General features: G+C 37.7%; 1 protein-coding gene and 1 long non-coding RNA gene across 2 annotated transcripts in view; one reads left to right on the top strand and one right to left on the bottom strand.

The window, feature by feature from the left end:
• Positions 1-26,263, top strand: part of LOC137046659 (uncharacterized) — a 541,808-nt gene that overhangs the window by 501,771 nt on the left and 13,774 nt on the right. The window lies entirely within an intron of this gene.
• LOC137047010 (pyroglutamylated RF-amide peptide receptor) lies at positions 1,991-20,997 on the bottom strand. The gene is made up of 7 exons (XM_067424541.1): positions 20,805-20,997; positions 17,787-18,643; positions 12,456-12,614; positions 11,257-11,318; positions 10,066-10,298; positions 6,012-6,109; positions 1,991-2,523 (listed from the first exon to the last, which is right to left on the bottom strand). The coding sequence occupies exons 2-7, from the start codon at positions 18,115-18,117 to the stop codon at positions 1,991-1,993; spliced, it is 1,416 nt and encodes a 471-aa protein (XP_067280642.1). The 5' UTR covers positions 18,118-18,643; positions 20,805-20,997.

Raw genomic sequence — 26,263 nt, 5'->3', positions numbered from 1 at the left:
CAATAAAAAAAAACATTATTCTACAAATAATACAATTCTGATAGAAAATAATTACCATAGTCTAGGAAAGGTGCACACACACACAAAAAAAATCTAATAGAGTCAAAACAAAATGAATGGGGTATTGTAGCACATTGATATACATCTCAATGTCTTTCATTTGTGACTCGCTTCCATCAGACGCAATAGATGATCTGAGAAATGCTAGCCTCGCGTAGCCAGACAGACGGCAGAGGGTCTGGACTTTTTCACAGCTTTCATTGGGCGATCAGCGATGACCACCAAAGAGGACATTTGACTGACATGTTACACAACCAATCACAGTACGCTTTGTTCCGCGTCATGTTTAAGGGCGTAAAAATATATCGTCCATCTCCCTGCAATAACAGGCCAGTGTGCCGTGCATCTATTAATTATAAATTCAAGAACATTGTGCAAGATGACTGCAACAATGGAGTCGTAAAACTTTACATTTGAAAATTTCGTTTTCCTAAATATATGAGCAAATTCTGAGTAATTTCCATGTACAACAGACCTTTATGAAAACTCTCCTCCAGATTCACAAATGCTATTCATTAGTTAAATTTTGTATAATGAATTCCAAATATGCATAAATAGGACTTGCATACACGCTCATTTATAATTAGCATAACCCATGAGTTATGACTACAAATTACGTGGCCAGGAACGCTGTGGAACCTTCTGGAATTCTTTCTCATGTTTGGCTCCAGTATTTTGCATAAATACTAAAGAGACTAACTGGCCATTAGTCTTGATGCCAGCCGAACTTAGCCCCGCCCACAAAATGTTTAGGTTGAGCAGTTCGGTCTGGCCTCGCTCCATAGAGGAGTAAATATCTCCGAACAGAAACTGTTCAGACCAATGAAATCATCAAGGCAGGCTTTAGACGATGACGGACAGATGATCAACAGTAACGTAATCATCCACGTCATCAAAGGGCCTTGGATTATATTTACTCGAATCCTAAACGGAGAGCTTATTTGTATATGCATTCACCTTCACAATTTCTCTCAAAAATGATGATCATGTTGGGTAAGTACTCTGTGTATCATTAATTTTTTTTAATTTTTTTACAACACCGGCGAAGATCGTTTATTCCAGCGCGCATGCAGACAGGGTTGCCAAGTTTTTACAACAAAACCCGCCAACTACTAGCCCTAAACAATAGCTTCTCTGGGGATTCTCCGGAAGAAGAAAAAAAGGTGTTTGGGGGGTAAAATGTGTGTTATTTTGGCAAGGTTGCCAGCTAAAATTTGCACTCATGGGTGCAACTCACTAAATATCACATAATAGTCGCTTCAACCCGCGGACATAGAAAACAACCTGTGGGAAAAAAACGCGGACTTGGCAACACAGTGCAGTTGAGCTCTGTTGACGTCGCTTCGTTGCTCTGATTGGTTGTAGGTCAATCCAATTGAGGTCTTTCCTGGTTCGGTTGAAACACGCCCCATAATCACAGCCCAATGGAGCAGTTTCAGACTCATATTCTGACTAGAATTGAGTATGACCACGTCAGGCTAGCTGGCCATATGACTAGCAATAAATATTAAACTACCATGTGTCCACTCAAGCATTTTTAGCCAGCTATTAAATGCCTGGTGCTCTTCTGAAAATAGCCTGCTGTTCTAGCTGAAATACTTTGGATGCTATGATACAGAGTACCCATGGCAGTAATATGTTACTAGTATCTAATTTTGAAGAATATTACTAAATAGAAAAATGCAGTAAAAAGCAGTATTAACTCCATTATTGTTGTTCAGTTGGTGTACAAGTTGACAAAAAAAAAATCTGTAGAGAACCACTTATTGCACCTTTAAGTATAAACATCCTTCAAAAGTCTGAAAACTGGGACCCCCAGGTTGTTTAATCGGCATTTTTAGATGTGGGAGAAATTTTGAGGGTAAAAAAAGAAAAAACAGTGAATTTGAGATGGTTTAAAGCTCTTGACGGACTCTTACCTTATTCTAAGTCAGTGAGTTTCAGGTATCATAACAATCTTATTCTGTTGATATTCACTCTCCCAGGCCAGCATCCCTGTGAGAGGCTGGTCAGAACTTGATACACTGTCTGTGTGTGGAGGATCAATAACACTAAGCATCATGGTACTGGAGGTCTTTTTGGATCTCATGGCAGTAAGAAGAGTCATGGTGGGAAACATGTTAGATGTAGGCCGCTCTGGTTCAGCTTCCCATGCTTTTTTACTCCATGACCTGGTTCCTCTCTGTCTGGATGTTGTCTCCAGGCCCTGTCTGGGTTCGACTGACTCCACTGTTGATATGCCCACTCGTTTGTGTCTTCTCCATGACCAACAGGAACACGAGCTACAGCAGCAACGTCTTCCGCCGGAGCTCCATCCTCGGGTGAGCAGAGCCAGCAGGTCCCTCTTGAAGGTGGTGTTAAGAGCGGCATAAACCAGCGGGTTACACACAGAGTTGCTGAATCCCAGGATCTGAACCACGCTAACCAGGAGAAACTCAGAGTCCAGATCAAGGTCCAGCTGACCTGTGAATAGACATGCAAGGTAAGTTACAAAAAATGTAAGCTAATGTCCCCATAAATCAAGAAAACAAATTTCATAAAATATTGGATTGACTTTTAGCTTTTTTTTTTTATTTGAACTTTTAAATTGAGTGTTGTGTTTTGAGAATGCTGTCATGAGTGAGACAATAAAATGTGTGTGACCGTAAAAGACATCACTATAGGAAGAAAAAAACTGGAAAAGCAGCACAGTGGAATTTAATTTGAGTAAATGATTTGATGACTTAAGTTCACTTGAATCAGTGATTAAGTTTGTGAATAATGATTCAGTGCTCTCGTCACTCACTCATAAAGACAATCACATGCTGACACCTACTGGCATAACAAAATAACTCATGTAAAGACTGAAAGTGCGTTTGGAACGCTGCTCGACCAGTCAATGGATATCAATCCAATCATATCATGATAAAAAAAAATATTCAAATTTAGTTGTACAGTTAAATGAGATTTCCCATGTGGATTCATATCTGAGTTTTAGTTAAACATATATCAGTGAATAGCTTTTTAAAAGAAAAGGGAGAATACTGACAAGGAATTAACATGTCTGTCATGGTCAGGTTAGATGAACAGCAGACTGTAGATGCAAAAATGTTAGTGTCACGTGTTCTTTTGTGCAGTATTGTTTCCTTTAAACCTTCAATTCCACAATGGAGAGGCTCCACACAATGTGTCTCAGACATATTTTACTGGAAATGGAACGTTTGGTGAAATTGTCTGATGTGCTTTTGTTGCTAAAACACGTGAACACCATGGAAAGAACAGAACATGTTGTGCATTTGACAATGGAGTGGACAGAATGGTAAGGATAATGGCTAATATTAGAAACCAGACAAGGACGTTTATGTATATAAAAAGACTAAAACCAGCCTTGAAGGGGTGCATGAATGCAGATGAAAAATTGGGTCCCCCTTTATATTAGGTGGCCTTAACTACTATGTACCTAAAAAAAATAAGTCAAATGTACTTAATGTGTTCATTGTATAGCAAAACACTTTTGCTGATATTGAGGTGGAATACGGGTAAGTTTTTGTGTGCAAAAAAACGAAATAACGACTTGTGTAGTGATGGGATGTAGTGATTCAGATCGCGTGTCAAATCGCCAAACTGCTAAAATCACGTGACTTTGGTGATCCGAATCATGAGTCGATACACTGATTCATAACGGTTCGAAGCTTTGTTTTGAAATTGGCCCATCACTATATAAGTTGTTATTTGTTTTTTTGTGCACACAAAAACTATTCTCGTCGCTTCATAAAATTATTGTAGAGCCACTGTAGTGAGATGGGCTTTGTAACAACGTCTTTAGTACCTTTTATGGGTCTTTAGAGAGGAAATGACATTGGTGTCAATCTTTCTGACCCATCGGATTTCAACAAAAATATCTTCATTTGTGTTCCAAAGATGAAGGTCTTACTGGTGTCGAACATTTTTGGGTGAACTAACCTTTTAAGGACAGGTTTAGGTGTAAGGGAAGTGTTAACTCACATTAGCTGTGTGTTCACTGTTTTATTGCAGCACGCACGGAAAGCTCTCGAGGGAGAGAGGAACTCCATGGTTCGGGTCCCATGTCTGCCGAGGTATCTCAGATCATGGGCTTTGCAGAGAGAGTTGTGGCATAGTGAGTATTCGTTTCCCAAAGTGTCTTTAACGACGCAGTGCAAGTTCCCTCAAAAATGAACGTCTCAGGTTACATCTTTAACTCTTGTTCCCCGTCATGTTGCCATGCCTCTTAATGCCTGGGAGTGACTTGTTTCATCGCAAAAGCTAGCTCTGTTGTGTGCTGGTGTCTTTTTGTAGCTTAAAGGTTGTGTATGTAAGATTGTGGCCAAAACTGGTACTGCAATCACTTTTTTAAAATGACTGTAGAGCGGTGTATCCCCTCTCCCCCTGACTCGAGGTTGCCAGATGTGCTGCAGGATCCAGCAGGAACGTTTGTAGCTGCAGCTGTGGTAATTAGAGCAGATCTGGCAACCCGGATGCAGAAACACGTCTGACTTCGTGATTGGTAGATAGGTGGAGGGCGGAGCTTCAGGCCAAAACACAACATGACAACATCAACATCAGTTGAGGGTTGAGATCAAATGTCTAGTGACATTTCACGGCCATTTTATAATTAATCAAAATACATTTCTTACATACAGTTCCTTTAAGGTTATGCCATCACTTGTTAAGTCCTGACATAACATCAATCAGTATTGGAATAGTTAAATTTTTTTACATCAGACTGTAAAAAAATATATATGGACAACACAACGTCATTCTCTTCTGCTGAAGTAATTGAAGCCCCCGGAGGTCCGAATATGGCGCTGACATCTTGCGCAGATTTTGGACAGAGAGCTGGAAATACAGGCGCGATATCAAAAGCCCGCCCACACTCTCGCAGATGCAGAACAATTCATTATGTTGATGTGAATTAAACAGTTAAAGAAATTAAAGCTAAAGCTCAAATCTCCTGCTGAAAATCACGAAAAAAAGAATGTTAGTGCCTCAGTGTCAACTTCACTCAGAGTAACCGTCAATCTCAGCTGTCAATCATGACGTCACACCCCCGTTTTTAGAGCATCAAATAACTTACTAAAACTAAACTTATTTAAAAAACAAACACTTGAAATGAAATCATCGTGATCAAAACTAATGACTCACCCACCCTTATGTCGTTACACACCCGTAAGACCTCCTCCGTTCATCCTCAGAACACAGTTTAAGATATTATGTATTTAGTCCGAGAGCTTTCTGTCCTTCTACCGAATATATATGTACGGTTTTCAGAAATGTAAAAAAAACATCATCAAAGTAGTCCATATGTGACATCAGTGGGTTAGTTAGAATTTCTTGAAGCATCGAAAATACATTTTGGTACAAAAATAACAACAACTACGACTATTCAGCATTGTCTTCTATTCTGGGTTTGTTTTCAATCCGTGTTCGCTATAATGTAAGCACTCAAGTAAGTTACACGAAATATATAACTGTTCTAGTGGTTTTTGTTTTTTTATTCCAAATATCTTACATATTGTGCCTTTAAAGTCTTTTATTAGCCTAATTATTAATTTACTCATTTTAATAAGCTTCTACCTTTTTGTAATATGAAGCTGTTTTGTCGTCAGATGTTTGTAAGTGTAAAGGTAACAGTCTGTATAGAGTCACTAGCTACTACATCAGACTCACACTAGTTGCCATATGTAACAAGTGTGAGACAACAGATAAAAAATAAGTTAAAAAAAACTGCATGCCAAAGGTTCACACAGGAATGATGTGTTGGCCTCTGATGAAGGAGGAGGAGGAGAGAATCTAAAGTGAGAATGTTTTCTGTCTCACAGGAAAAACAGCAGCTGACTGACAGACAAAAGTGTAAAAGGATTTTTTTTTTTCATTGCCTTTGAGGGGCAGAAAAAAACAGGGAGATTGACAACAGTAAGCAGGGGGGAAAGGCACAAGAAATGTTGTGTTACCATAGTCAAGCAGGAGGGAGACCAGATGGAAAGGTGCCCAGCAGGCAGCAAAGAGCAGCACCACAGTAGCCATCATTCTTACTGCACGCTTCTTCCTCCTGAGAATGAACGACATTTCTATTGCTACAGACATGTCAATAACAGTACAATACAGGGGCGTTGATCAAACAGCATTTCATTTGTACCAGTCCACCAAGATCCTCTGTTCCAGGAGCAGCAAGATGCTATGCAATACTTGGCATGAAAGTATTTGCTAAATGGAGCTCTCAAAAGCAACATATAGTTAAATGAATAAACTTAAGGCGTTTATTGTTGTTTACTGGCAAAATAATCTGGTTATGGGTATCCATGCTGCACTATTAGCCCAGGGTTCTTCAACCTTTTTCAGGATCCTTGGTGAATACAGATTGAGCAAAGACCCCATGTTACAAAACAGTGTTGCATTTTAAGATTTACTTTGCAATGATGCTTACGTTGCAAAACCATAAAAATAATTAATACATTTATAGTTCACCCAAAACTGTCATTACAAACCTTTATGACTTTTTTTTGCCATGTATAGTTTTAGGTCCTGTCCCAAATGGCACACTTTGTATGCCTTTTTGGTCCTGTATACTTTATTGTATTAACTCAAATGTTTAATTTCAGTGAACTAAAAATTTTAAGGCAACCAGGCAACTTTTTAAGTTGAACCAAAAAAAAATGCCCTCAATTTAGTTTGTCTTTTTTCTGTTTTGTGGATTTTTTTTGTTTTGGATTACTCTTTTGTTTTTTGTAGATAACGTTCTTTGTTGCTAATTGATTCTATTGTGTTGTGGCTTGATTTTCTTTGTGTTGTGAACTTATGTTTGCTTTTTAAATTTTGCTGTGTCGCGGCTTGATTTCATTGTGTTGTGGCTTTTCCGTTGTGTTGTGGCTTTTCCGTTGTGTTGTGGCTTGTTTGTTGTGGATGTTTCCATTGTGTTGTGGCTTGTTTCTGTTGTGTTGTGGCTTGATTTTCTTTGTGTTGTGAGCTTATGTTTGCTTTTTAAATTTCGTGTTGCGCATTCTTTTAAAAAAAAACATTTTTTAGGGTGCTTTCACACTAGCACTTTAGGTGTGCACCCGGGTTCAATTGACATCAGAGTTTGGTTTGTTTGGATGATGTGAATGCTCTCTTCCATACTCGGGTACGCACCCACGAAACGTACCCGAGTCCGCTTAAAAAAGTGGTCTGGGATTCGTACATGTGAACTCATGGTATGGTTCGTGGCTGATGTGAACGCAATCATACTAAATTGGTTCTCAGGTCGGTCCAGGCAATCAAACCAAGTGTGAAAGCACCCTTAGAGTATTATTATAATAGTAAGCAGCCTTCACTCTAAAAATGGCAGATTCAATATTTTTTTTTTTTTTTTTTTTTTACCCAAACGCTGGGTTGGTGGGTTGATTAAATCCAAATTGGGTTTGTACTCGTTCATAATCAGTAGGCCTGGAATCTGGACATGAAGAAGAGCATGTATGTGTCACGATTCTGTTTGTGTTTTGGTCTTTCAGTTGTGTTCTGATTTGTCACATGTTCCTTTGTCACAAGGCGTTTCTCAATGTCAAGGAAGGATCCTCGGAAGCCAGAATTCTAAGGATGCTACGTCATCGACATCCGACGAAGGACTGTTCCAATGTCGAGGATCCTCGGAATTCAACCAAGTCCTTCGTTCGAAAAATATGTCATATACAGGAAAGGATGCATATGAGTAGCCTTCGCGCACTTCGCGTTCTCAAATCACCCACAATCCTATGCGCGCAGCTTTGCTATCAGACGTTCTCGGAGTCGGACTCCGGTTCTCGGAGCGTGAACGGGGCAAATATGCTTGTATCGGGGTTTGTAGATGGGAAGGAAGGAGGCGGGAACCGGCAAGCGTTCAACAACTTTATAATAGCCCCCTCACGGGCGACTGCCCGCACACACATAATAAAACATAAACAAACCATAACATAAAGTCCAGGCCTTGTCCTCTCTCGTCTTCCATGCTCCTCCAATTATACTCCCATCACTGCCGTGAGCCGAGACCGGTGTGGCGGCGATCAGCTGCCGCTCATTATCACTCCACCGGCCCGCTCTCACGGTCCCTTACCTCGCTGCTTGCCACAATGTTTTTATTTACGTTACCAAACATTTGTTAACTGTAGTAAATATAAGTAAAGTTTAACGTTTAAATACCGGTACAAAATAGTACTGTATTGATATTTAAAAAATACAAATAACGTTATTGATGGCCAACGGACCTTTTCACTGACGTAATGACGCAATGACGTGCACTTGCTAGCCTGTTCCATTTACGTGTTCTCCGAATGCTAAAGAGGAGCCTCGCCTAGCCTCTGAAGGAAGTGACTTGGAAGGATCCGTCCTTCCAAGGAAGCATCCTTGACATTGAGAAACGCCTACAGTTTCACGCCACTTGTCTGTTTCCTTAGTAACCCTCATTAATATAGTTAGGTTCAGCTGTGTTTAGCTAATCATCGTTTCTGTTCTCTTTAGTCGCACCCTCGCCTTTGTCTAGTCACCGTTATGCTAATTGTCTTTACGTTGCCTGTCTGACTGCTCCTGTAAAGTGTAGATTAAAGTTTATGTTTGATTGTGATCTTCTGGGTCTTCAGCCTGTTCCTGGTTCACCCTACCGTTACAGCATGTTACACAAGTTCAATCACAAACAGCAAATTAGATCAAACTGTGTCTTGACCATTTGCTCAAATCTGTAATGGAAAAGTGGCTAGTGAAGGATGTTGGGGGGGTTTGTCATAGTGTTTTCCTCTCACATGATTATAAACACCTGACTTTCAGTGCTTATTATAGGCTTTCGGTCTGTGTGTTTCTTGGCAGCACTAGCCTGATTTTGGTCCCAAATAACATGGTCAAATTTGTTTTTTAACGTAAGATATCCAATATTAAATATTGTTTTACTGTATAAATCGGTGGCTCTCAACCTTTTTCCAAGACAAAGTGGGTGCGTTTACATGCACACCAGTAAGCTGATAACTCACAAATATCAGCGTATTGAAATAACCAGTTTTCCCCGTTTACGTACAAACCAGTAAACTGAGAACGCAAGCATGACTTCATTAATAAACTATATTAACCCTTATATTAATAAGGGTTATTTCCTTGTAGTGACGCCAAAAATAATAATGTCCGTATCTGACTCAGAGTATTCCAAATCTTACGTCAGTTTTGATGCTAAATAAAGCGTGTCAGCGGGAGATTTACGGCTCATATTATCCCTCATGCAGTTACAGATCCAGTGTTTTGACTGAACCTCTTCTACTTCTGCTGCATGAGATGACAACACATCTTTACAATTTTCTGCGTCTTAAAAGAGTGTGCGTTTGTGATATATACCTTATTTCATGCAAAATGCTAGCTCCCACTGTCTAGATGCGTTTAAATCTGCTCAAAGTTTGCGTTTTTGTCACCTATCACACATGCAGACTTTAATAAGCCGACAGGTTAATGCGTTTACATGCAGCACAAAATCGGGGTAAGAGGCAAAAAACTACCTGTTCTGACCGGTTTAAGCGTACGCCGTTTATGACCTTACTCCGATAAAAGAAAACGGGTTACCACGTTTACATGACCGTGTTCATAGTCGGCTTATTAAGCATAATCGGCTTAAGAAGTGCATGTAAACGCTCCCAGTGTTGAGGTCCCCAGTTTGAGAACCACTGGTATAAGCTATATAACTGCTGAGTTTCTTATCTGCAATTTTCTCAATCATTTATACACACATACTGTACACATTCACCTTTTGATTATTACCATTTCCTTACTGTTGTAATTCTGTGTGTGATTTTGATTTCCAACCCATTTTGGGTTCATTTTAACCCAGCGGTACCATCGTTTTTAAACAATAGTTGAGTTATATAAAATAGCCCAGCATGTTAGGTCAAACATTTAACCCAAAAACAACTCAGCGCTAAGCTCGTCCCTTTTGGTTCAAGCGTTGGGTTGCCAAAATGAGCCAGATTGGGTTGTTTTTAACCCAGCGTTTTTTTTCATAGTGCTCTTTTGAAGACTAACCTGGTAATTTTGTTGATTTCAGATCCCGGGAGTGTTTGAAACATGACATCATGTACTTTGTGTTTGCCCCAGAGCTCTCGCATGATCTTCCAGTACAGGATGGCCATGGTCGCCATGGGGACCAGAAACACCAGCACGGACAGGCAGGTAGTGTAGGCTCTCCTCTGCTGATGGCTTGGCCATACTTCCAAACAACAGGTGTAGTGGACATCAAACAGGAAGTCATATTTCACCTGGAGAGTTAAACATGAAGAGGAAATTCATGATTTGGTCTCTTCATTCTCCTATCATCTTTTAGGTTTCTGAAAAAAAAAGTGTGAAGGAAGGCTAGACGCGGCTAAATGATTGTGTATTGAATTAATCATTTATTTTCAATCTAATTAATTTGTTTAGCAAATAATATTGTAAAATGCTGCTCATAATATCTGTATAATTCATCACATTCCCAAATGAATATAAGGGTCTGATTCACTGACTGACAGACATTTCTAATGGGTAAAGAGAGATTTTTATCCTTCTCGTGAAATTTATCTGCCGTCTTAAACAGCGTGACATCAATGATCATTTGATTGAAGCGATCCATGCGTGACGTCTTTAAAGAAAAAAGAGCTCATAGAGAATGTGAAAGCTGCCCATGCGAGGACAATAAAGATACGGCAAAAAAACAAACGTGATAAGTGGAAGGCATCTCAATGAAAACATAATGGATATTCCATTGAAAAGTCCTCAATGGGGTCCTCTAGCACAGCCAGCATCTAATTTGATCCTAAGAGTGTTGATGCATCTATTATTTCAGGCATTCGTGTTATTTCACGACCACTCCCGCGCATGAGAGTCGAATGATCAAGATAAGTTCTGCTCATATTTAAACCATAGGCAGCTTTTTTCTTTTTCCTTCATGTCATCTTTTGGTATGATAATTACAAACCATTGCATAAATTCAATTAAAACTAGGACATTTGCATCTTACCTCCGATAGATTCAGCTGATACTACTATTTGAGATGAATACTGATGTTTATGTCCCAGTTCACTGTGTTCATCTTGTCTCTGATTGTTAATGTCCAGCAGCAGAGTGTGTGAGAACTCTAAATTGCCCATCTACAAACAGTTTTCTGTGTAATGGTGATGATAGGGATTGTTCCGGAAATAACATGTGAATGTAGTATTTCTTTTAAAGTTGTATGTTTACCTCCACTTTCTGGACAAACCACATGGGAGCCGCGATTGCCAGGGCAACCAACCACACGGCCACTGTAATATGAAGGAAAAGACATATTATTTGTTCTTTTCTAGAATTTCAGAAGATTTTTTTACTGCTTTTGTTCAAGTCAGTGGGGTCTAATGCTGGTTTGCACTTTCATTATGGGAGCAAAACATTCTTCAAAATATCCTTCTTTGTGAAAGATTACCAGGGCAACCAACCACACAGCCACTGTAAAATTAAACAATAAGGGATAAGACAAAATAGGTGCAGTATTCTAGAATTTCATTGTCAGTACTGTCTAGCTTAGGGTTTTCACACTGAGGTACGGGAACCGCAAGAGGTCCACAAAATAAATGTGAAAATATTACTTTTGATTCTACTTTGTAAACAAACAAAAATGGTCAGTCATTTATTTTTCTCTTGACAGCACTTCGTTTTAACAGTAAGAAAATAAATAACTCAATAACTACAAATATTTTGTAGGAAAAATTAATAAAATCAATTAAATATGTTTAGCATGTTATAGTATTTCACATGTCTTTATACATAAAATTATATAAAAATATTATATTATTTATAATATATTACAATGTGAAACAAACTGTTTTTTCACACAGTGTAAATGGGTGTTTATTCATTAAAATGGACATTTTATATTTTTAAGAGAACCCCTTCCCTTATATTTTTGCAAAGGGAAAAGTCTGAAGAAACTTGCATTAACTTAGTCACTGTTAAGAACTGTGTCTTGACCAATTTGCAACAATACAATAGGTGATTAATTTTCTGATTAACATTAGACCTATCTAACTTTTTATGTTACTGACTTTAAAGAGCAGAATTAGATAACTAACTTGTAAGATTAGTCTAAGTAGTTTATGCAAACGGCCACTTAGACACAAAAAAAGAAAAAAGGATTCATTCCTCATATTATTTTAGACACTTTTTGATATATAAGATTATGGACATTACAGTATTAAATGAATAAAAATGTGAAGGTTATTATAGTAAGAAGTTGGGTAATGTATTAACAAATTTCAAGTCTAGCTGCTGTTATCAGTATTAATTACCACTCATCAAAATTCTCTCTCTCTCTCTCTCTCTCTCTCTCTCTCTCTCTCTCTCTCTCTCTCTCTCTCTCTCTCTCTCTCTCTCTCTCTCTCTCTCTCTCTCTCTCAATAACTTACCCAACATCTTGAAGGCATGACAGAGAAAGTAGCTGTTGCGGACATGCAGAGGATAAAGGATTCCCTGAAAACGCTCTATAGCAATGCACGTCATGGTGAGCATGCTGGTCGCGATAGCTGTCACTTGTAAGAATGGTATTAACTTGCACAGAAAATCTCCTGTGGACCAAAAAATGTATTAGGGACAAATGAATCAGTGAGGCAGAATATGAATATACTGAACCCATTTGCAGATGTACAGAAGATAGGGTTAACTGTTGATGATTTTGATTTTGAGGAGGCCTTCAGAGCATGACTAAGTAATAGAAGGAAATGTGTGGGCAGTAAATGTATGGTCTTTATAGTGGACAGAATGGGGGAATAGGACAACAGGATTAATTTTCTAACAAAATGTACCTCGTCATTACTGTATAGCAGATTGGATTTGTGTTGCCATGGATTTGAGAAGCAGTCTTCTTTCAGAAGTCACGAGGAGTCTTCTATAACCTTTATTTTCCAGCTAACTGATCCTACATAATTCCAAATGCATTCTAGCGTAATATCTCTGCTACATGCTGGACATGACTGTCGTGCCTACTCCATCTACCTACACCAAAAGTCTTTGTTTTTCATTGACGCCCAATCAAAAGTAGCCATTCTGATTAATTATAATGTCAGAAATCAAGTGGGTTAGTTCACCCAAAAATGAAATTTATGTCATGAATGACTCACCCTAATGTCGTTCCACACCCGTAAGACCTCCGTTTATCTTCAGAACACAGTTTAAGATATTTTATATTTAGTCCGACAGCAAATCTAAGTGTATGCACACTATACTGTCCATGTCCAGAAAGGGAATAAAAACATCATCAAAGTAGTCCATCTGTGACATCAGTTAGTTAATTAGAATCTCTTGAAGCATCGAAAATACATTTAGGTCTAAAAATAACAAAAACTACGACTTTATTCAGCATTGTCTTCTGTTCCATGTTTGTTTTCAATCCTCAAATAAAGATTCAAACGGTCATGAATCAGCAGATTGATTCATGATTCGGATCGCCAATGTCACATGATTTCAGCAGTTTGGCAGTTTGACACGGGAAATGAATCAATACGCTGATTCATAATCGTTTGAATCTTTATTTGAGGTTTGAAAACAAACGCGGAAGAGAAGACAATGCTGAATAAAGTCGTAGTTTTTGTTATTTTTAGACCTAAATGTATTTTCGATGCTTCAAGAGTTTCTAATTAACTAACTGATGTCACAGATGGACTACTTTGATGATGTTTTTATTCCCTTTCTGGACATCGACAGTATAGTGTGCATACACTTAGATACGCTGTCGGACTAAATATAAAATATCTTAAAGTGTGTTCTGATGATGAACGGAGGTCTTACGGGTGTGGAACGACATTAGGGTGAGTCATTCATGACATGAATTTCATTTTTGGGTGAACTAACCCTTTAAAATTGATTTCTCAATGTTACGTTTTTTTTTTTTTTTTTCCAGAAGACTGTAGACATAGCTGTATAGCTTTTTATGAAATCTAATATTCGATGCTAATTTTTAGTTTGCCACATAGTTCTGGACATTATAATTAATCAGAATGGCTACTTTTGATTGGCCGTCAATGAAAAAAAAAGACTTTTGGTGTAGGTAGATGGTGTAGGCATGACATATACCTGCAAAGAATAATGAAGGACAGTCATGTCTAGCATGCAGCAGAGATATGGAAACTAAATTCAAAATATCCTTAACTAGGTTCCGAAGATGAACGGAGGTCTTACGGGTGTGGAACAACATAAAACTTTCTATTAATCAAAGAATCCTTATGAATCAATGTTTTCAACACTGATAAGAAATGTCTCTTGACCACCATAACAGCAAATTATATTGATTTCTGAAGGATTGTGTGACACTGACTAAAGACTGGAGTAATGATGTTAAAAATTAAGTTTTGTCATCACAGGAATAAATTAAATTTTAAAATACGTCAAAATAGAAATATGTTGTTAAAATTAAAATTTTAATAATATTTCACAATATTATAGTTTTACTGTTATATAAACCAAATAAATGCAGCCTTGGTGAGCATAAGATACTAAAAAGTAACTGTTTCTACAGCAACACAAGCACATTAACATTTGTTTTTTACCCACACATTGTTATAGAGGGCTTCTGCAACTAATAGGATTCCAAGAACTTCTAGTCAGGTAAAGGGCTCATTTACAATTCAACTGCAGTTGAATGTTGACCTTCCATCTCATCAATGGGTACTTGGAGCTCTAATGTGAGTGGACATGTTGCACGTAATGAAGGTGATACCACACAAACACACATAAATCCAGTAATGAATACGCTACATGCAGATGTTTAAACAACTTCCATTCACACCAAGGACCATAACTTTAAAGATAACAATAAAAACAGTGCCCTAAAAATCATTCTCAATATTAATGAATAGCAGAGTTCACACCACAGCTATAACAATAACAGCACACTACAATGTAAAAAAAAAATTCAGGTCTCCAATTGAAAATTTTCTAGTGACTAATCACATCTATATTTTTTATTTGGCCAAATATAATTTCTGTGAATTAAATTGCATTAATTCAATTGAAAATTTTCAACTGGAGACATTTTTTTTTACAGTGTATATCTTTGGAATCACTTTCAGAATGATTTTATCCAGCTGTTGAATTAAAAAGCATTGAGAGCCAATCAGAAACCATCCTGCTGTAACAAGCTCGAGCACACAAGCGCACATAGAACAAACAGAATGATAGATGTGTGGACGCTTATAGTTTATCTTTATAGTTATCATTCATCCATGAACGGGCCTTTAGTGTGCCTGTTTCTGGTCACAATTACTTATTTATGGACTTGGGTAGACTTACATAATTATCATATCAGAACAACAGCTCTATAATCTACTTGAAGGATGGCTGTGAATGATAATCAGGCATCAGTAAAATTAAGCTGAAGACAAAAACCTTTATGCTAAACAAAACTTTAGGTTAAACAAAAAAGGCTAAACAAAACTTACGGTATGTGGGCCTACATGTTCATTGAAATAGTCTACTAATGTCTGTCCAAGTATTGTGTGTTCCAGAATTTATACATTACATTATGTAAATTTGCTAGTGTTTTATTTATGTGTTTTAGCTATGATGATACTCCTGGTTTGTGTATTCACCCGCACGTCATTTCAAAGCTGTATCCTAACTGTTTTTGTCCAGACAATTAATGTCAATAAACCGTTTTGGCATGCATAACTGAAGCATTTTTTTCACATAAGAAATTTATAAAGAACATCTGCAGAACATGACAGCCAGTAAATGATGCCAGGATTTTCATTTTGGAGTGAATTATTATTATTATTTACATCAGATACCCTCTTTAGAGTTGGAAAAGGAACAATTTCTGACAATATCTTAATGTCTATAGACAATTTTAAACAATCTATGTCTCTTTTAAAAACCTCAGTGCTCATTTAAGTGCTTCAAGGGTGCTACTAAAGACAACCAAATTTGACATCAGTAACAAAGTAAAAAAATATTGCATTATTATGGATAGCCTTTTCTGAAATCCAATTTATTTTAGTCGTAAGTGCAGATTTGCACCTGATTTATTCATTGGCATGAATTCATGGTTCAAGCACATCTGTTATTCTGTGCTCATATATTGAAGTGAGCACAAACTTTTTTGAATTTTATGAATGAACAAATAAAGAATGTGTAGAAAGCATAGAAAACCTTTAAACTTTAAACCCTTCTGTACCATTCATTAGCACCGAAAGTGTGAAGTTTATGTATTAATTGTCATTAATGACTATTAGCTTTATCAGTGTCTTTGCTCATGTACTATATGAACTAAGAGTATATCTGCACTCTCTGTTTCAGATATATATATAGTATATTTACATCTCAAAGCTTCCGCTTTATAGAACTGAGACAGAACTGACTTTGGGTTTATGAAAAAATATAATGAAGGAAAAATGTGGTGGCCAAATGGATATGCACAGTTATGAATCATCATAAACATATTGGGTTACAAATGTAACCATGGTTCCCTGAGAAGGGGAACAAGACACGGCAACAGCCTATGACGTCACTACTGATAAGACAAGAGTATAAAAATGGGGCGCTTGGTGTACAGGTCATTCTTGTTTGAAGGAGACGTAGGCAGGCATGCTTGAAGCATGGCAAAGGGACACAGTGGGAAATGGTTACATTTGTAACCCAAGATGATCCTTTTTGAATGGGAACTCACACTTTGTCCTAGGATGCTAATGGGAAACAAATGCCCACTCCGCCATGCTAAAAGAAATTAGTGACTCTATTCCCTAGGGCCAGAAACCCTGGCTACATGGGGCAGGTATAGGGCCTGGTATTAAATAATACATTAAAAGGAACATGGCCAAGGATATAATTATATCCTGACAGTCGCCACAGGGGATACACCACTGATAGGTGGAGGTCTCTTGAGGGAAGACCTAGCAACACTCAGGGGAGCTTTAAGAGCAGAGGCCTCAGCAAGAAGGCTCTCTAAAGCGAGAGGAGGCCGAATTCATTCTATGCAAAAGGGAGCTCTACAACCCAATACTGCTATCCTAGCAGAGCTCTGGGATACTGCATCCAGAGATCACTCTGAATTACTTCCCTCAAATCCTGTTTTTTTTTTCCTTTGTGTCGTGCCTCCTCTGAATTCTTTCCTTGGAGGACAGTTGTGATGCTTAACCTCTGGCCTTGTCTTTGGCGCTTGAGGCTTGGGCCGTAGACCTGAGCGAGGTATATATATATATATATATATATATATATATATATATATTCAGACCCCTCGAAAGACTGAGTGAGTACGCTCCTTGCCCATGCATATCACGCACAGACTGTGTGTATCATCAGGTGTCAGATATCGGATTCGGACAGGAAGTGCGATATTTGGAACGCACTTCCTGGCAAGTGAAAGAAAGAGGATGATGTGTAATGGAGGGCAGCCAGTGAGAGCTGCGCAGGTAAACCTCACTCCCCTGATCTCAAGAGGCGCTCTAGCAACTGATGCCTCCTTGTTAGAGCGCCCGCCTCCCACACTGAAGAGCCAGGTTGGAGCCCCGCACAGAGCGGGTAGGATCCGAGGAGTTACAGATGTACTACATGCTCCCTATTTATACTCTGGTCACACCAGTGATGTCATAGGCTGTCACCGGCCAATGTTATTGTCTTATGACACATGCTCCAGACACTAGTCGTGCTGGAAGAGGCATTCCCAATTTGTTTTTTGAAGACGAGTGCGAGTTCCCATTCGAAAGGGAAATAAGATTTCTGCCAAGCGTGAACAAAACTAAGCCTACCTGCCAGCCAGTTGGTGAAGAAGTGCTGCAACAGTGTCGCAGGAACACACACTATGGATATCAGAAGGTCACTGAGTGCCAGAGAACAAATGAAAAAGGTGCTGGGAGATTGCAGAGCCTTCCTGCGACATAAGAGTACCAGCACCGCCCCGTTGCCCACCACTGCAAACCCAAAGATGAGTATGTAGAGCAGGCCAAAAACTGGAAGCAGGGTACTAGGGAGTTTGGGCACGATCACCAGTGGAGGAATGGAATATTCTTGGATGAACTGCCAGCGAGAGAGATTGGAAGCCTTTAGCATGAGGTCCAGAAGATGGGCGGTCAGGTTCATATTGATTGTTTTTAAGGGTCCACGTTGTTCAGAATCCAGTAATGATACTTCAGTTATAGCACCCACTGTGGTCAACTGTTCTTCTGGTCAATGGAGTCTGATTTTTAGTCTACATTAATAGTTATGTGTGTTTTATTGATCTGCTTCTTTTTGAAAATGATGGCTTATTGGCATTTTTCTTGATTGTTCCTTGATGAAGGCTTCCATGCCTTTGTCTCATTCCTATTGTGGAAATGCTTAGAACACATTGATTTTAAGTCAATTGGGACAATCAATCGTGTTTATAGACAGGCTGCTGCTCTGCTTGATGAAAACCTCTTCAGTCAAAAGTTGTGTGATAACAGCATTATAATGATGCCACACTGTTGTCAATGTTCCAGCTCCTTCTTGTCAATGCCTCACATCACATTGTCTTATTTTTGCACGATCCTTTGTCATCTACACAGTCCAGGTTTGTGCAATTTTAAAGCCTTCTCCATAGTGGATTGATTTCAGTCAATCTCTGCAGTTGCGTTCTTGCAAAATGCTGAAAAATTAAGAAACGTGCTCTGTTTAGATGATTTGAATATTAAACATTAATAATCATAATATTAGGTATGATTTTGTCTCACTTTTTACTTAAATGATTTGCAGGGTAGGCTTTTTTTTTTTTTTTTTTTAGTATATATCTTTAAATACACACCTTAAAGGCTTTATAATATTCAAAACATATGTGACAACTTGCCCCAACCTGCAATCTATGAAAAATATCCTTGTCCTGAGAGTTGGGTAGAACTTCCATGATATAGTTTACCCAAAATACCCAAGAGCTTTTAAAATATGATGATTGAGAATTTGTAGTTTGGAGGACATACTTTGTTTACAATTTAAAGGGGATGAGTTAAATGGGATTTAAATGGGATAAGTGTTATTTCAAAACCTTTTTAGAAAAAGGACACAGGCGAGATAACAAACTTGACAACAAAATAACAAACTTGTAGCCAATCAGCAGGTAAGGGGCATGTCTACTATTGATGGTGAGAAGAACTCTCGCTCTGTGCACGTCATTATTCAAAACACACGAGTCACACATGACGGACATTACCCGACAACTAGTCTAATATATGCTGCTTGACTATGCTCATGTGTCATGTTCGCTTGTTCATTTGCGATCGTATTGTGGCTCACTTCAGCGATGATAAAGACCCGTTCATTTCCACACCGTATGGAGTATCTAAATCTCATCACTGTGTGTTTCAAGCATCAGCTCACAAGGTCTCCGACAAGTAAGATACTATACTCCTAATATATGTTTGCTTACTCTTTTCATGATCTATATAACCCTTATCCAGTCATATTGTAATATGTTGTTCATGAGAACAGTTTGATTGCTATCTCTAATCTTGTCATAATTGTAATATGTCGTTAGTTGGACTGTCGGCTCGTGCTATAGAGTTGTTCATGAGAACAGTTTGTGATTTTGTGATCGCTATGACTCTAATCTTGTCATAATTGTAATATGTTCGTTAGTTGGACTGTCTTGCTCGTATACTATCGAGTTGTTCACAAGAACGGTTTGTGTTTTTGTGATAGAAGGGATGACTTTTTCATTGAATATTCGACCTGGATTAGACAGAGATTCTACCATAGCTGTTGATGCTTCTGGGTTTACATATGTGTGGGGCGGCGCTATTAAAATAGGGGCGAGACCCTTTTGGGGGTAGGGGTGTGTTTGTTTTGGTGATTTAAAATATCAACAACGGTTACCAGATAGCACTTACCCCACCTTTAATTTGATAGTCCACTTTAAACATTCTCCTAACTAAAAGTAACTACATGTAGACTGTTAGGTTATGGTTAGGTGTTAATGTTTTGGGTTTGTAGAATAAGTTGCATTGTAGTTGCCAAGATACTTATAGTCAGCAGAATGTCTGTTGGGTGACCAACAAAATAAAAGGTTTAGTAAATATTAATCAGACAATCAGACAAATACTCTAATGACAGTTAGTTGACATGTAGTTAGAATGTCTTAAGTCTAGTGTTGAGTGTTTTTGGACTATCAAAATAAAGTGTTACCCATACTTTTTTTTAATTAAAATTTTGAGACAAAGCATATTTACTTAATGACTTTATAAACTTTATATTTACTGAGATGCAGCCTTTGAGACAAACGTCTCCTTGTGGCAATTTGCACCTTCGTTCCCTTACAGACTTATAAATGTTATACTGTTGTGATTAATAGGAACAGTAAATATTTACATTAGCCTACAGAAAAAGGCATTTGTGTCTGTTTCATGCCAAATAAAAACACAAGTTAATAAATATAAATTTTAAGCTGATTGATTATTTAAAAATTGGGTAGGCTATACATCTATAAATTATCTTTATAAAATTACGGAAAACATGGCTATTTGTAGATATTTAACAACCCCATACACATTTTGTAAATAGAAAACAATTTTAATCGTTTTATTTATTGTTGCTTTAGAAAGGTGGATATGCTTGTCAAAGTTTAGGCTAAATCAGGAATAATTTTAGCCTATTTCATATTCATATCTAAACACTTGCGACTCGAAATTATGTTATGAAGTACACAAGAGACTAAATAATCCACACATTTTATTCCAGCAGATCATATAAATGATGGGAAATGTTTAATTCGCTGGCAGATATTTTATATAAATAGTAAAAACACCGCGCGCACTTACCGTGATCTGATGATGTTGTTATTCCTTCAAAGTTTCTCCGACGATTTCAACTTCTGCTTTCATCGTCTTACAAACACGCTTTGAAAACCAACATCTGCTCTTCAACGCTGGTAGCGGTTTTTATCATTTCTTAGTTTTCTTCACTGGAATTATGCGTTCCTCTTCCAAGAGTCCAACATTCAACAACTGTAGGTATCAGGTGTGTTAGCCACAACCTGCGCCAGAGCAGCCTACAGCAGAAACACTCCCCGTGCTGTGACGCTTTGTCTTGTGATCGATCGATCTATCTATCTATCTATCTATCTATCTATCTATCTATCTATCTATCTATCTATCTATCTATCTATCTATCTATCTATCTATCTATCTATCTATCTATCTATCTATCTATCTATCTATCTATCTATCTATCTATCTATCTATCTATCTGTCTGATCAGTGATTAAAAATAATCTATACTGCTTGTATTGTCATATTGTAATGATGTTGACTTCAATTGTAGGAAACATGCCTACCATAAACTTACTTTAGAATTATATTTATGATTTTTAGGATTGACACCCATGAGAAATTAGTCCAGTAGGTGGTTGATGATCAAAAAATATACATGCTTGTATTGGACATTTATGAAGCAACTGATTTTGTGTGAAAATAAATCATAAAAGTGTTGTTTAAAAATGAGGTGACACACGGGGTAAAGGGGTCACCAGCGGGACAAAAGGCACACAGTTTTGATATGAGTACTGTCAATAGAAATATGTAATAGTGCTGTCCATTGATATATTAAAAAAATATATATATATATATATATATATATATATATATATTTTTTTTTTTTTTTTTTTTTTTACAAATTATTAATCGTGATTAAAAACCTTGGAATTTTAAATGTTTATATTGTAATAATTTAACAGTTACTTTACAAATTAATGTAAAAACAACATATTTGTTGTAGCAGCATCTTTTTATGAGTGAAGGCCAGTATCAATGATACTAATACAGTCAATGATGTGTCAATAAAACTTACAAAAAAAAATGTTTTAAGAAATGATCTTACTGGTTTGCTCATGTTATGGATGATTTAAGTAAAATGTTCCAAAGCGACTGTAACTATAACTCCACTTAACAGCCTTTGTATATGCAGGAAAAATAACAAGACTTTGTGAGAACATTTATGTAATTCGAATAATTTTACTGCAAAATATTATGAATTTCCAATCATATCGTGAGAATAAGTGTTTTTTTTATTATCAAGCCTCAAAGCATGATTTCCAACTCTTTTTATCTTGCCGTCGAAATAGTAGAAGTGGTCATTTTCATCTTCAATTTGATTACCTTCCATGTTTCTTTGGGTAACTTGTTTCGAACTCTGATATTTCCTGATTGATGGTTGTAGTGCATTCTGCAAAAGTGGCTCTGTCGAAGGCTCTTGCTTATATTTTATGGTTGAAAGCTCCTGTGGTCTTGATGTTGTATTATTAAACCTATATTTTATTTTCTCCTGGCATCTTTTCAACCCGGAACTGGTGCGGTGAATAAGTCCAAAGCAAGCATGTTCATCTGTTTCTGTGGTCGTTCTCTCCACAGTTGTTTTATCTTCCGGTGTTGCTAAGATGAGTTCTGTTGTACATTCTGTTTCGAGAGACTCTGTTGTCATTATTGCCTTTTGTTTGGTCACTGTGGAATTATCAGCATATTTTGTGGAAGTAATTGGTTTTACTGGTTTATTTGTACCTTCAGTAGTAGGAATTTTTGAACTTAAATCATACATTTGTATCATCTTGTCCTGGCATCTTTTCAACCCAGAGGTGGTACGATGAACTAGTCCAAAACAACCATCTTCATCAGTTTTCAGTGACTCTTTTGTTTCTTTGCTTGGTGGTGATTGAATGTCCACTCCTGGCACTGCGATTGTTGGCGTCATTTCTTTTTTCTTCATTGATGGTTTCTCTAGAACCTCTTCAGGTTTTTCTATTGAGCTCCCCGATTCTGTCGTATATCCTGCATCAGGAAACACTGATGTAATTTCATGTTCAGTCACTATGAGAGTTGGTTCATGTTCTCTGGAAGTGGTTGGTGTCACTGGTGCAGTTGTACTTTTTGTTGCAAGATCCTCTGACCTTAAATCATCAAGTTCTGAATGCCGGTCTTCATATGTGGTATCTGTTCTCACCATTGGCATTGTATTTTCTGATGTTTGTAACCCAATTTCTGTTGTGTATTCTGTTTCAGGATGTTCTGTGGACACTGCCATCTCATGTTCTTTTAGTGTATGTTCATGTTCTTTGGATCTGGTTGGTGTCACTGGTTCATTTGTACTTTTTGACTCAATATTTGCTGAAATGAAATCCACAGGTTCTGACTGTCTTTCTTCATATGGGGTTGTTTTCACTCTTGATGTTTTCTCTTCTTGTATCGGTGCTACTAATTCTGTTGTAAATTCTGTTTCAGGAAGTTCTGTTGTAATTGCTACCTCAGGTTCAGTCACTATGGTAGTATGTTCATGTTTTCTGGAAGTTGTTGGAGTCATTGGTGTAGTTGTACTTTCTGACTCGCTTTCTTTATATGTTGTGTCTGTTCTCTTATCTTCTGGTGTCGATGAGTAGATTTCTGTTGTACATTCTGTTTCGAGAGGCTCAGTTGTCATTGATGCCTCTTGTCTGGTCACTGTTAAATCTTCTGCATATTTTCTGGACGGCGTTGGTGTCACTGCTTCATTTGTACTTTCAGTTGCAAGATCTCCTGACCTTAAATCATAAGGTTCTGACTGACTTTCTTGATATGTGGTAGCTGATCTCTCCACATCTGTTGTGTTTTCTGGTGTTAAGCTGATTTCTGTTGTACATTCTGTTTCAGGATATTCTGTTGTCATTCCTTCTTCTGGGTCAGTCACTCTTTCAGTATGTTCATGTTCCCTGAAAACTGTTGGAGTCACTGGTTCATTCATGGCTGTTGACTCAATATTTTCTGAAATGAAATCATCAGGTTCTGACTGTCTTTCTTCATATGTGGTCTCTGTTTTCTCCACAGGTGTTTTATCTTCTGGTGCTGATAAGAAGTTGTCTGTTTCGAGAGACTCAGTTGTCATTGTTGTCTCTTGTCTAGTCTGTGTGTAACGTTTTTCGTCCTTGTCGTTTAAATCAGATACAGTGTTTCCTTTTTCTGAAGTTGTTTTTGCTGTCATTAATCTAATTCCACTGAAGCTTGTCTGGTGTTTTTGACCACCAGTTGTGGTTTCCTGCACTGCTCCCACTGCTGGCCTGATTTCTTCGCTCCCCAGAGATGTTTTTTTCTCACTTTCTTCATTTTCTGGCAGTCTCTCCAGTTCTGTTGTACAATCTGTTTCAGTCAGCATTTTCGTAATTTCCATCTGTTGTGTTGTAAGTTTGACAGTATTTACATATTTTCTGGAGGTGTCTGAATTTTCGGATTCACTTGTTTTCTTTTCAAGACGTTCTGTACTCAACAGAAAATCTTTAGCGCTTTCTGTCTCAAAGCTGTCTGTTACGCTTGATTCTGTTGCTTTATCATCTACATTATGTGGTTTTCTAATAGTGTGACTGAATGACTTGGTAGAGGTTACCTTCTTATCACCTGCTTTAAATGCGTCATCTGTTATGACCGTAGTTGGACTTTGTTTCCATTTGCTCCTTCTTTGCTTTAATGTTTTCAGTGGAACTTTTATGTTTTTTGAGTAATTCGCTGATGCCATGTTTTTAACTAAGGCGTTTGTTAGCATTTCTTCTGTCGCTAGCATTTTAGCATCTGATTTTTCCTGTAATGTAGCTGTGCTGTCCTTTGCTTTCGCTTGGAAAATGTCTTCTTTTCTGAGAAGACCCATTCCTAAAAACTGCAATAGTTGTTCCATCTGGAAGACAGCATCATAACTGGAATTGGATGCAGTTTCATTTGCCCTTTTCACTAACTCGTTCATCACTGCTACTTGGTCCTGTTGTGAATATCTTGTAGACTGGAGTATGAGACAGATGGCTGAGGCCTTTTGATTTAAATATATTCTCAACTGTGTGGCAAATGAGAAAGTATTCCTTAGCATCTTAGCTAGATCTGACACCTGTTTCCATAAACTTCTTTCAGGAGCATCTTCAAAAGCATTCCCTGGAAATCCATCTGTGGTTTGATATGAATGCTGGTCACTAGTCCAGTTGCTGAGTTTTTCCTTCGACTGCTTGTTCAGTTTTGTGAGAGTTTTTCTTTTAACATGGAATACACTAATTATAAGACTAGTTTTTGAAGTAATGCCTTGTTTAGATGAATGTCTTTTCCCTCTTAGAATGTTCCTAGCAATCTGTTAGGTAAATGTGAAAATATAGTGAGTTATGGAATCATGTTTTTGTGCCATGAGGACACGTGTATGTAATGACATGGGTATGACAGATGACAGGTATTGAGAGGGTGAAATATGAGGACATTGGCCATGTCCCCACTTTTTAAAATGCTTATAAATCATACAGCATGAGGTTTTTTTAGAAAGCAAAAATGCAGAATGTTTCCTGTGATGGGTAGGTTTAGGGGTAGGGGCAGTGTAAGGGGATAGAAAATACAGTTTGTACAGTATAAAAACCATTACGCCTATGGAATGTCCCCATATGTCACAAAAACAAATGTGTGTGTGTTGCATTATTTAAAAAAATGTAATGCTACTTTAAATGATGAAATATTGTAAAGCATCATACCTTACCTTTGATGGTAAAACTGCCATCTTTATATTCTCTTTATGATGTCCTCTGAAAACCCAAGTGCATGGCAAGTGATTGATCCTGTGCACTTCTGCAATGTAGACACACTTTACTATAAAGCACATGTAGCCATTTTTTTTAAGAGCAGACTGAAGTCGAGCCCAATCCTGGCACGGTATTTCTTGACATTCAGGAGACCTAAATGTTTTCTGCCATTGTAAAGGCATAGGAACTACAGTTAGTAGAGACAAAGCCAACCACCATAACTTCATCACTTCCATAGGCTCCAGCAATATTTAATTTACTCCTTCAGACAGTTAAACAGGACGGTCACATAATTTCCTTATCACTGTTTAATTTGAGTCTGAGTTTTACTACATACATATGATAAGACACGGCATACGCTTCAGCTGCAACTGGCGACTAAAATGTTACCTGTACCGGTGATACACAGTTAGCAACTGTCTTTTTCAGGACATGTAACAGCTTTTTCTTTTTAAATCACTAGTGGGGTAGTACTGATGTATTTTATATCATAGAATAAACTGTGAAATTGTCTTGAACTTGTGTTCACCATAGACCTTATTTCAGATAGTTAAACAAAATCCCATTTTGAAAACCCACTGACCTCAGTATGAGGGACCCGGAAGTGCTAAAATGCTAACTCTCTTTCACATTACAAAGTGATGTCATACCTGCACCTCTCTATTACTTTCCCACCACAGCACTGCCCCCACTGTCATTTAGATTATTTTACAGACA

The sequence above is a fragment of the Pseudorasbora parva genome, chromosome 18, assembly GCF_024679245.1.
Source record: "Pseudorasbora parva isolate DD20220531a chromosome 18, ASM2467924v1, whole genome shotgun sequence".
NCBI classification, from domain to species: domain Eukaryota; kingdom Metazoa; phylum Chordata; class Actinopteri; order Cypriniformes; family Gobionidae; genus Pseudorasbora; species Pseudorasbora parva.
Note: the sequence above shows the minus strand (reverse complement) of the source record. Positions and strands in the feature narration are given on the sequence as shown.

What these genes read in the sequence shown, in the direction of transcription:
- LOC137047010 (XM_067424541.1), bottom strand. Translation starts at nt 18,117, where the DNA reads ATGAACCTGACCGCCCATCTTCTGGACCTCATGCTAAAGGCTTCCAAT. An exon ending in CTTCACCAACTGGCTGGCAG is followed by an intron (nt 12,615 to 17,786) that starts GTAGGCTTAGTT and finishes TTTGGTCCACAG; the next exon opens with GAGATTTTCTGTGCAAGTTA. An exon ending in TCATGCCTTCAAGATGTTGG is followed by an intron (nt 11,319 to 12,455) that starts GTAAGTTATTGA and finishes TTCATATTACAG; the next exon opens with TGGCCGTGTGGTTGGTTGCC.